Source organism: Psammomys obesus, unplaced genomic scaffold (assembly GCF_907164565.1).
Source record: "Psammomys obesus unplaced genomic scaffold, mPsaObe1.curated_primary_1811, whole genome shotgun sequence".
Classification (NCBI taxonomy): Eukaryota; Metazoa; Chordata; class Mammalia; order Rodentia; family Muridae; genus Psammomys; species Psammomys obesus.
In genome coordinates this window covers 4,036,057-4,048,167 of record NW_026586383.1, presented here as the reverse complement: position 1 = coordinate 4,048,167, position 12,111 = coordinate 4,036,057, and the positions used below count along the sequence as shown (strand labels likewise).

The 12,111-nt window shown below is 49.8% G+C and overlaps 1 protein-coding gene across 1 annotated transcript; it reads left to right on the top strand.

Moving 5' to 3' along the window:
• Positions 1 to 4,125: 4,125 nt before the first annotated feature.
• On the top strand, positions 4,126 to 5,199 carry Ccr4 (C-C motif chemokine receptor 4). The gene has a single exon (XM_055601862.1). It carries the CDS (start codon positions 4,126 to 4,128, stop codon positions 5,197 to 5,199), a length of 1,074 nt encoding a protein of 357 aa, XP_055457837.1.
• The last annotated feature ends 6,912 nt before the right edge of the window (positions 5,200 to 12,111 follow it).

The window sequence follows — 12,111 nt, the reverse complement described above, 5'->3', positions numbered from 1 at the left end:
TTTCTTTCTTTCTTTCTTTCTTTCTTTCTTTCTTTCTTTCTTTCTTTCTTTCTCTTTCTTTTGTCCTCTCCCAGAGCTGAGGACCAAATTCAGGGTTTTGTACTTATACTTTTTTTTTTCTTTTCTTAAACAGCTGTCTCTGTGTAGTACTGGGGATTGAACCCAGGGCCTGCTCACACTTAGCAAATTCTCTACCTCTGAGCTACATTCCTAACCCACAATAAATACATTTTACAAATTAAAAAGCTTTTAAAGTTTTTATTTTTATCCTTCCTCCCTCCTTTTCCTTCTTTCTCTCTCTCTCTCTCTTTTTTTTTTTTTTTTTTTTTTTTTTGAGGCATGGTCACTTGTAGCTCAGGTTAGCCTTCAACCTGCTATGTAGCCAAGGCTAACCTTGGGCTCCTGACCCTTCTGTGTCCACCTCCCAAGTGTTGGGGTTACAGGCCTGCACCATTGCACGACACTATTATCTTCTTTTCATTTTTCTCCCTTTCCTCAGAAGAAGCTATATCACTCCACCTTTGAGTTTGGGGAAATGAGTCACTCAGGGTTTTGGTTTTTTTTTCTTTTTCTTCTTGTTCTTCTTTTCTTCTTCCTTTTGTCAAGAAGCCACACATGGGTGAGGGAAGAGCTGGTGTGTCACAGGAAGTCACATACCCTTCAAAGCACCTGTGCGGCTTCAGGGATCCTGGCATTGCCTCACAGACTGTCTTCAGGACCACTTTCAAAAGAACAAGGTAAGTGGAGACAGGGATATTTGCGGGACCCGTGGCTCTATGGCTGCAGGTGAGTGTGGCTGGAGGTGGCTCGGGCTAGCCACCTGCCCAGCCCACACTTGGGGTTTCAGGCGTTTCGTTCTTAAGATTTATTTTATATGTAAGGGTGTTTTGCCTGCATGTATGTAAGTGCCCGTGCCTGTGGAGGTCATAAGAAGAGGGCCTCAGATCCCCCGGAACTGGAGTTACAGGTGATTGTGAGCCACTATGGAGGTGCTAGAAGTTGAGCCCAGGTCCTCTGCAAGAGCAGCCAGTGCTCTTAGCCACCAGGCCATCTCTCCAGCCCCACACTCAGGTTTCTTTCTTTTTAAGGTTTATTTATTTATTAATTTTTATATAATGTTTTGCCTGCATGTGAGAGGGCACCAGATCTCTCTATAGATGGTTGTAACCACGTGGTTGCTGGGAATTGAACTCAGGACCTTTGGAAGAGTAGACAGTGCTCTTAACCACTGAACCATCTCTCCAGCACACTCAGGTTTCTTGATCCTGCTGGTGCTCACTGGCCTTTCTCTTGGAGCACATACACTTTTTACCTGTCTGATACCTCCTGAGGCTTCCTCAGCCAGGTGGCCACACTTGAGAGGACAGCCTAAAGTTTAGCTCACAGCCTAAACTTTCACCAGGATGGCAAACTTTTCTGCTTCTCCCAGCAAGTTTCTCAAGCCAAGGAATGCCACGTACTTACACATTTATACACATTATTACAGAACTGCAAGCTACTTATTTACTTATTAATTTTCTTTTAAAACATATTGATTGCATTTGTTGTTGTTTTTGTTTAAGCAACCCAGAGAGATCCTGGATCTGATCCTCCGGTTTTTATGCTACTCTTGCATTTCTTTCTGTAGTGTGTGTGTGTGTGTGTGTGTGTGTGTGTGTGTGTGTGTACGCACACCAGGGTGCTTGTGTGGCCGGCAGAGGATAATTTGGAGGAGTCTGTTTTCTTCTACCTTGTGGAACCAGAGAATTAAATTAAGGCCTGATGGCAGATGTCTACCTCTGCTGAGCCAGCATGTTGGCCTCAGTTGTTTTTCAGAGTCTGATATGGTGTAGGATGGTCTCAAACTCACTGTGTCACCAAGGCTGGCCTGGAGCTTCTGGTCTTCCTGCCTCTCTGCCTCTCAAGTGCTGGTGTATAGGCATGAGCCACTATGCTGGGCTGCCCTTTTTTGTTTGTTCATTCCCTCACTTTATTTATTTCTTTTTCTTTTAATTCTCACTGGTAAAATGACAGCAGCACCACATAGTTGTTAGCTGTTGACAAGCTTCTTAAGAGACCCTGCTGTGTAACAGGCCTTCAGGGTGCCTTTCCAGAGAAACCAGTAAACAAACTCTCCTCTGAGGAATGCCCGGGCAGGGGCTGGGGAGACAGCTCAGTGGGTAAGGTGCAGGCAGCCGAAGCACCCCGAGCCGGGTTCAGACCTCCAGCAGGCCAGCGGAAGCCGCGTGCGGTGGTGCGTGCCTGGAAACCTAGCCTTGCAGGGTGGAGGTGGGCAGGCGGTGGGGGTTCCTGGGCCAGCCTATCCACGCAAAACAGAGAGCTCTGGGTTCAGTGATGAGGCTGCCTCAGAAAAGAAGGTGGGCAGGGATAGAGAAGGACGCCGCTGGCCTCCATGAATGCAGGCATGGCTGAACGGACATGCGCACAGGTCTGTGCACGCATGTTTACACCACACACAAATACACATATGCACAGAAACACTGGAGCCTCCAGGCATGTAGCAGTGAAGATATGGGGAAAGAGCATAAGTGAATTACCGAACAAATCAAGAAGGGTTTAATAGGGACTGACAGGGTGCTGTAGAGACCTAAGTCAGGAAGCAAGGGGGTGGTTCTGGGTCAGAAAGCCACTCGTGCCCACACCGCCCAGGTGAGTACGTGGGTGAAGGAAAACTTCCGTTGTGTGTATCCACCCGTTAATTTATTCATTTGAAGCTCTGTCATCTGTCTGTCTGTCTATTTGAGACAGGTTTCTCTGTGTAGTCCTGGCTGTCTTGGGACTAGCACTGTAATCCAGGCTGTCCTTGAACTCAGAGATCCACTTGCCTTTGCCTCCCAGAGTGCTCAGATTAAAGGCATGTGGCACCACGTTTGGCTGTTTATTTCTTTTTTAACTTAAAAAAGACAGAGACAGAGACACAGAGAGACTCTGTGTGTGTGCCTACCGCAGTGCCAGCGAGTGTGCGCTACAGAGGTCAGATGACATCCTCCGCGCTTGCTTCCCACCTTCCATCGTGTGAGTCCAAGAGAATGCAGGTTGTCAGGCATAGTAATCAGTACCCAACCCCACAGGACTGTGTCATCCGCCCTGGGTTTTTGCTTGCTTATTTTTAGGCTTGTTTTTTTTTTTTTTTAATTTATTTAATTTTATGCGTATGAGTATTTTGTCTACTTTTATGTCTGGACACCTACCATGTGTGTGCCTGGTGCCAGGAAGCCAGAAAAGCTCATCAGATCCTCTGGAACTAGAGTTATAGATGATCGTTAGCCCCCATGGAGGAGCTGGCAATCAAATCTGGGTCCTCTGGGAGAGCAACCAGAATTTTTTTTTTTCAAGACAGGGTTTCTCTGTGTAGCCTTGGTTGTCTCAGACTCACTTTGTAGACCAGGCTGGCCTCAAATTCACAGAGATCCACCTGCCCCTGCCTCCTGGAGTGCTGGGATTATAGGCATGTGCCACTGTGCCCGGCTTGCAACCCGAATCCTTAACCACTGAGCCACCCCTCTAGCTGCATTTGTTTGCTTTTCTGTGTAGCCTTGGCTGTCCTGGAACTCTCTCTCTGTATGAGATTGGCCTCAAACCCACAGAGCTCTGACTACCTCTGCCTCCTGAGTACTGGATTAAATGTAAGCATTACTATGGCCAGCTTTCTCTAATCCTTTTACACTTATTTTGTGTGTGTGTGTGGGGTGCACTTGTGCCAGAAGAAGGCTTTCTTGCAAGTCAGTTCTCTGCTTCAACTATTGGTTCCCAGCGGTCAAATCAGGGTGAGGCTCAGTGGCACGTGCCTTTACCTGCTGGGTCACCCTGCTGGCCACAGAGACCATTCTTCAGAAACCCATTTTAAACTGTACAGCTGGGGGGGGGGGTACTATCCTTGCCTGTCCATGAGAAATGAGCTTCCCAGAAGAAAGACAGACATCCAGGGTGTGAACAACCAGCCCATCTGCCTCTCAAGGCTGAGATGAGTTGATTTGATTTGATTTTTGACCTTGAGGTCCCTTCTGGCGAGGGTGCGTGACTGTTTGGGGTAACATCCCGTACACCTAGGCCTTGCACTTAGCACTGGTGATATTCCCGCGTTCTCTCATTTGTTGTTTTCATTGGCTTCTTCAGCTCGCAAAGATGAACCCCACAGCTGTGGCAGACGCCACGCAGGACGAAAGCGCGTACGATAGTTACTATCTGTACGACAGCATGCCCAAGCCTTGCACCAAGGAAGGCATCAGGGCCTTCGGGAAGCTCTTCCTGCCTCCTCTCTACTCCTTGGTCTTTTTGCTGGGTCTGTTTGGAAATTCCATTGTGGTTCTGGTGCTGTTCAAATACAAGAGGCTCAAGTCCATGACCGACGTGTACCTGCTGAACCTCGCCATCTCGGATCTGCTGTTCGTGCTCTCCCTCCCGTTCTGGGGCTACTACGCGGCTGACCAGTGGGTGTTTGGGCTGGGCCTGTGCAAGGTTGTCTCGTGGATGTACCTGGTGGGCTTTTACAGCGGCATCTTCTTCATCATGCTCATGAGCATAGACAGGTACCTGGCCATCGTGCACGCAGTGTTCTCCTTGAAAGCCAGGACTCTGACCTACGGGGTTGTCACTAGCCTCGTCACGTGGTTGGTGGCCGTGTTCGCCTCCCTCCCGGGCCTCTTGTTCAGCACTTGCTACACGGAGCGTAACCACACATACTGCAAAACCAAGTACTCCTCGGTCAACTCGACAACATGGAGGGTCCTCAGCTCCCTGGAGATCAACGTCTTGGGGCTGGTCATCCCCCTGGGGATCATGCTCTTCTGTTATTCCATGATCGTCAGGGCCCTGCAACACTGTAAGAACGAGAAGAAGAGCAGGGCAGTCAAGATGATCTTCGCTGTGGTGGTCCTCTTCCTTGGCTTCTGGACGCCCTACAACGTGGTGCTTTTCCTGGACACCCTGGTGGAGCTGGGGGTCCTTCAGGACTGTACCTTGGAGAGGTACCTCGGCTACGCCATCCAGGCCACGGAAACCCTGGCCTTCGTTCATTGCTGCCTCAACCCCGTCATTTACTTCTTTCTCGGGGAGAAATTCCGCAAGTACATCGCCCAACTCTTCAGAACGTGCCGGGGGCCTCTTGTGCTCTGCCAATACTGTGATTTCCTTCAGATTTCCTCGGCCGACACCTCCAGCTCCTCTTACACGCAGTCCACTGTGGATCATGACCTCTGAGATGCTTTGTAACGTGTGAACTCGGGCGACCTGCCACTGACAGGCTCTGCACACCCAGCGCTTACTCGCCTTGTTTTCAATAAGGTTGCCCCAGCAGGTATCTGAGGAAAACCAGCAAGCAAAATCAGGGAAGATGGCTTCTCCCCTGCGGGTGTCTCTCTTTCGGTGGAGAAAGGTGTGTCTACAGGGAGAGGGGAACCTGGGGAGACTTGTGAGCATCTAGATTGTACTGAAGAGAAAGATTCCCCCCACTCCCTGCCTCCCCAGGACCCTCCACAGTCAGAGCCCCAGTGGGTGGAGGAGTTCACTCCTTCACTATGAACAGGAGCCTTGGATGAATCTCAAGTCTTTGTGGAACTACCTAGAAGACTTTGGCATGCCATAATGCTATTGTCCAGTGGTATTCCATGAAGCCAGATATTTAGAGAAATGAGAATCTTTCATTATGGAGGACTCTTCACTGAACTCTGGTAATCGCTGTAGGGATGAAGGTGTTAGGGTGATCCCCTTCTCCATGTGAAATAAAACATTTAGCACATACCTGTTGCAAGCCACATGCAGTCTGGCTTCTAGTATATGTTGTAGTTATAACAGGTGGCTATTCAAATTGTGGAAGACCGCATCAGGCAGAGAAGGGCAAAATGCCCTTGTGAGCCTAGCTGCTCTGGGAATGAGGTCAAGAGGTCTCATAGTCAAGGACTGCCTGGACAGTCTTTGACAAATCTGTGAGTTTGAAGCCAGCTTGGTCTACAGAGTGGGCTCCAGGACAAAGTCAGAACAGTTGTTCTTATGCTATTTTAATTATTTACCATGTTACATCATTAAGATGATTTGCCATTTGATTGTACTCAAGCCATTTAAAATCTTTAATGTTTTATATGTATGGGTGTTTTGTTTGCATGTATATCTGTGCCCCATAGTGTGCCTGGTGCCTGCAGAGGCCAGAGGAGGGTGTTGACTCCCTTGGAACTGGAGTTACAGATGGTTGTGGGTGTTAGGAATTGAACTCGGGTCCTCTGGAAGAGCAGCCAGTGCTCTGAACCATTGGGCCATCTCTCCAGCCCCTTGTTTTGTTAACCCTGAGTCATTCTACAGTACAGATTGTCCTGGGGCTCAGTGTGTAGCCAAGCTGGCCTTGACCTTTTCCCAATCTCTTTGCATCAGCCTCTCATGTGCTGGGATTGTAGGTGTGAGGCCCACATCCAGCTCCATAGCCTTAACTGCTCAGAATCAAGCAAAAACTCCAACAAAGTTTGTGAGCCCTGATCCCTCCCAAAATAAGAGCCAATCTGGAGAGATACTGAGTTAGGACGCTTCCGTTTTAGCACTGCTGCCTTATAAAGAATGCATTTCTAGAAGTGTACTTTCTGAAGAAGGGCTTTAAGAGGGAAAACTGCCACTGCCTTCACAGAAGACAAATAAAGTCGAGCATATCTGCGCTAAGCCTCATCTTGTCTGTGTGTGGTCTTCTGGTGAGGGTGGATCAGAGTTGCTGGCCCACCTGAGCTTTGGCCCTGTGGTCCAAGTCCAAGGCAAGAATGAATGAACTTACTGTTAAATTCAGATGGGGGCTGGCAGGATGGCTCAGCTGGCAGAGGTGCTTGCCAGCAAGCCTGGCCACCCGAGTTTGATCACTTGGACCCAAATGGGGAGAACTGACTCCACAAAGTCGTCCTCATATCTGTGCCATGGCACACTTGTGTGAGCATGCACATATACAGAGACAGAGAGAGAGATGTAAAACCCTGGTTGTGTCAAGAGGAGACCTTGTGTTGTACGCTGGGAGAGGAGGGCATGTGAAGGTAGGCACAGGCTCCTGACTGTGTGTACACAGATATAAAATATTGCTTCCTCCCCCAAGAAATAATCAGCCTTTGTGTCCTCGGATAGAAGCTTCATTACACACTGTATTCATATATTGGATTGTCATACTATATCCCATAAATATGTATATACATCCTGCATTAATCCAAAACATAACAGAAGAAGGGTATAGGCTCAGTCCAGGGTTCTTTTTCCTTTTCTTTTTGGTTTTTTGAGACAGGTTTCTCTGTGTAGCCCTGGCTGTCCTGGAACTCACTCTACCTAGACCAGGTTGGCCTTGAACTTGGGGATCTTTCTACCTCTGCCTCCCAAGTGCTGGGATTGAAGACGATTGTCACCACAGCCTGGTTTAGGAGTGGCTCATAGTTGTAGGCACTTTTCTTAGAAAAACTTTTGGCTCACATAGAGGGTGTGGCATTTGCTCAGGCAGAGGCACTTCCCACTTCCTGGTGAAGCTTTGCTCACTTTAGCATAGCGACCCCGGAGCTTGGTGAATGCCAAAGGGTCTACTGTCTGCTCCCCAGCACACACAAGAGCAAGCAACGGTGAGCTGCGGGTCCGTGGCTCCATCCTTGTACCACGGTGGGGTCTCTTCCCACCTCCACTCCCTCACCAACGAGGCAGCTGCATGGCGACACTAGCGAGCTGCCATCCTGGCCGGCCTCAGAGACCTGCATGTTCACTCTGGCCTGCCCAGGACAGAGCATCGGCTCTTTGTTGGGCTGGCGGCAGCAATCCTCTTCTGGGGGCAGTTTGCCACTAGCAGCTGCTCTCGGGGTGGAGGTAAGCGTTTGTGTCCTCACCCAGCTTTGGGACAACTCTGAGAGGTCCTGGCAACCTCTGAGCCCCCTGCGATCTTCTGAGGCGGCTGTTACACCCATCACGGTCAGCCTTCCGGACTGCCCACGCCTGCGGCCCTCGTGTCCACACGGGTGTTTCCAAGAAGGCTGCCAGGAGGATTCCTGCGTGCTGCTCGCAGAGGCTCAGGCAGTTTCCAGGCATCTTAATACGGAGCCACGCCAGATGTCCTTGCACCAGGGCATCCTCCCTTCATCACCGTGCCCTGAACACCCGTCACACTTGCTCCTCAACTCTTCAGGCCCCAGGGACCCGAGTGGGCCCTGAGGCATTCCCCCCACGCCGCACTCTGCGCTTGACCAGGCTGCATCTCTCTGACAGGCTGCGCTCCCTCCACAAAATGAGCCAGATGAGCAGACTCACTTTTGTTCTCTCGGCACTTCGTTAGTATTTTTAAAAGTTACACTTATAGCGGGGCGGCGGTGGGGCAGCCTTTAAGCCCAGGCAGAGGCAGGCAGATCTCTGCGTTCCAAGCCTACAGAGTGAGTTCCAGGACAGCCAGGGCTACACAGGGAAACCCTGTCTCAACAAAACACACAAAGAACCTTCTGTTTATTTACCTAGTGGGCGTGGCAGCACGTGCTCGGTGCGCATGCGCCCCCGGTGCCCACGGGATGACTTGTGGAACTCACTCACTTCTCCCCTTCCTCACGGTTGTCCTGGCGTGTCAGGCTTAGCCCTCTCCCCGGCCCACAACAGTCCACTACTTAAAAGTTCACAGTTCCAAATTCCCCTTTCAGAGCAGGAATCCACCAAGTACTTTCTCAAGTTGAAAGTCATTTCAGACTTTCAAAAAGGAGATACGGTCACTTTTACGGTTCTAAGAACTGCGGTTCAGGGGCCCGGGGATGCAGCTGAGATGGTAGAGCGATGGGCTAGCACAGACGGGGCGGCAGGAGCCTCAGGTTCAAATGACAAAACAAAAACTGGTTTGTTTGTTTGTTTGTTTGTTTTGAGACAGGGTTTCTCTGTGTAGCCTTGGCTATCCTGGAACTTGATTTGTAGGGCAGCCTGGCCTTGAACTCACAGAGATATGCCTTACTCTGCCTCCTGAGTGCTGGGATCAAAGGGATGTGCCACCTCTGCCAGGCTAACAAAACCTTTTTGTTACATTTATTTGGTGCGTGTGTGTGTGTGCGCGCGTGCGTGCATGCCTGTGTATGCCTGTGTGTGTCTGATGTGCTGACGTGTGCTATTTGGAAGACAATTAGCAAGAGTCAGTTCTGTGCTTCTACCATGTCAAAAAGGTCGAATTCAGGTCGTTAGGTTTGGCAGGACACCGCTACTGCTGAGCCAACTCACTGGCCAGTGGTCAGGAGTTCAAGGTCATGAGCACCTACCTATTGAGTTCAGAGCCAGCCTGGGCTACATGAGGTGAGAGAAAAAAAAAACAAAACAAACAAGAAATGGAAGTTTAGGGGAGCAATATTCTAACCGTGAACCCAACTAACTCTACCAACGTGGCTGCCACATCCAGGCTGGTGAAATGCTCCCTCTGCCTGCCTGACGCGCCTCTCTGCCCTAGTCGCCCCATTTCTGTTTATGTACACAAAGTCACTGACTTATCTCTAAAATTCCCCAACTGTGTTTCTAATAAAACTTTATGTGACCAGGTTCAAAGACTGACCGAATTGTTCCAGAAGTAGTAGGCGGTTATGGGTTAAAAAAAAAAAAAATTACTTCACTGAGACTCTAGATATGAACAGAAGTACGAGAGTTGAGAGTCTGTAGTTTCACCTCTGGGAAATTGTAAAATAACATCAAGAAGAATAAGTTTAAGAGCCATGAATTCCTGTTTTTTTATTTTTTGAGACAGGGTCTCACTAATGGGTGAGGCTAGCCTTGAACTCACCATCTTGCCCGCCAACCTTCCAAGTGCTGAGATTACAGGTGCCATCCCCTGGGCCTGACTAATAACGCCCAAACTTAACTTTATTTTTTGAAGTGAGGACCTCATGCCTCCAGACAAACCCTCACCCTAAGCCGTACCCTGTTGCACCTCAAGGACGTTAAAGGGGGTGGAGGGGACGGGGTCTTCTATAATCGTGTTCTGCACGTCCCCACGGAATCAACACTAATCTCTGGGGGGAAAATGAACAGTGCTGGATGGAATTTTGCTCTCAAGGCACATGGGAGGCCTGGGTGCATTCGCCAACACTCTTAGATACCATGTGCTCTAAACATACACACTTGAGTTAGGACAGTAGTACACACTATAAACCCATTCGTTGGGATACATCTGTAATCCCATTAGTTGGGAGGTAAAGACAGGAGGATTAGGAGTTCAAGGTCATCCTCATTTACATAGAATGTTTGAGGCTAGCCTCAGCAGTACAAAAACCCGTATTAAAAAAAAAAAAAGAACCAGGGCATCAGGGGCTAGGGAGATGGCTAGTGGGTAAAGACACTTGCTGCCAAGCTTGGTGACCTAGGGACAAGCCTGGTATCTACAAGGTGGAAGGAGAGTCATCTTCTGACCTCCATGTGGGCACCGAGGCACATGGGTTCACACACACACACACCACACTACACACACACACACACACACACACACACACACACACACACACACACAGTCTAAATAAAAATGTAAAACAAAAACAAATGTTATGCAAAGGAGAAATCTAGGCAAACCTGTCAGCAGAGCTTCCTAAAGCAGGAAGTAGCTGCCGCTTCAGACGCTGGTGTTCCACATTATCTGAGGGCTCTTGAGGTTAGAGGTTCCGGCAGGTCCACAGCCTCCCCGCTTCTGAAGAGCACTGCTGTGTGTGAGACCCAGGCCTCATGAGAATGGGGGGCGGGGGTGGGGTGAGCATAGACTCACACCTAACACCAAGCAAACCTTCGAGGTTGCCTGGGCTCCAGGCTGTAGGCAGAGCAGCGAGCCAGGGTGTGTTTCCAGAAGCAGACCCTAGACAGGAGGTCCAGGGTGCTTGGGTGTGAATGTGAAACACTTCACTCAGGCCCGAGTGTTTGAACACCTGCTTTCTGGTGGTGCCGTTTGAAAAGCTGTGGACGTGGTGATGTGTTTGTTTTGTTTTTAGACAGGGTCTCACTATGTAGCCTTGAACTCCCTAGCTAGACCAGGTCTGGAAACCACAGACATTCTCCTGCCTCTGCATTCCGAATGGTGAGATTGAAGGCAGATGCCTGGCTAAGTCATGGAGTCTGGAGGAGGTGGAGTCTGGTTTGAGAGAGTGGACCAATGGAGTGGAGTGATAACACAGCCCCAGCTTTCTCTGCATCCCGTGTCACTAGGAGGTGATGAGACAGGCTCCTGCCACAGTCAACCACCACCACCTCGGAGTTACCCACAGCCCTGCCTCTGCTGCCAAGATGGGCTCTAGCCCATCAATTCACGAGCCAAACTAAACTCTTCCTACATTTGGCTGCTTTTCCTCTGCACTGAGTTTCTTTGCAGTTCTGGGAATCAAACCTGAGGCCTTCCGCTTGCTAGGCCAGGGCGCTGCCCCTGAGCTACATTCTAGCTACAAGCTGCTCCTTGTCAGGTGCTCGGTCACTATGGGGAAAGTAGCCAGTGCTTGGTCTAAAGGTTTCCAGGCTGCTCCTCACAGAACGGAAGGAACACAGACAGAGGAGGACACTGAGCCAGGATCTCTGTGACCAGTTTTGGACAACAGAGATGAGCTCATTGTGCAAAGGCGCAAGACCTTCCAGGTCTCCAGAGCCTCCTCAGTGGGTTTGTCTTGAATAAGTCTCTGTGTAGCCCCAGCTGCTGACACTCACTGTGTAGACCAGGCTGGCTTTGAACTCAGAGATCCTCCTGCCTCTGCTTCCCCAAGTGCTGGGATTAAAAGTGTGTGCCATGTTGCCCAGCTGTTTGTTTTTATTCATTAATTAGTTAATTTTTGTGGAGCGCACGCCATAGAGCACATGTAGAGGTCAGAGGGCAGCTTGGAGGGCTCGATTCTCTCCTTCCTACTGAGCCATCGAATCAGCTCCTGGTCGGGAGTTCTGAGACAGGTTCGCACACGACAACCCAGGCTGACCTTGCACTCGGTGTGGTCTTGAACTTGATCCCCCTGCCTCCACCTCCTGAGGGCGGGGGGCTACGGGCATACAAGGAGTAGCTGTGAGGAGGAGAGAAGCTGTGTGTTCAGGACCTAGAGGAGGGTGGACCCACAGAAAAGGTTTCTGGTAGAACATTGTATTAGCTGCTCTCTGTTGTTGTTGTGTGACCTAAGCAGGGAGGGGTGACGTTGGCTCACG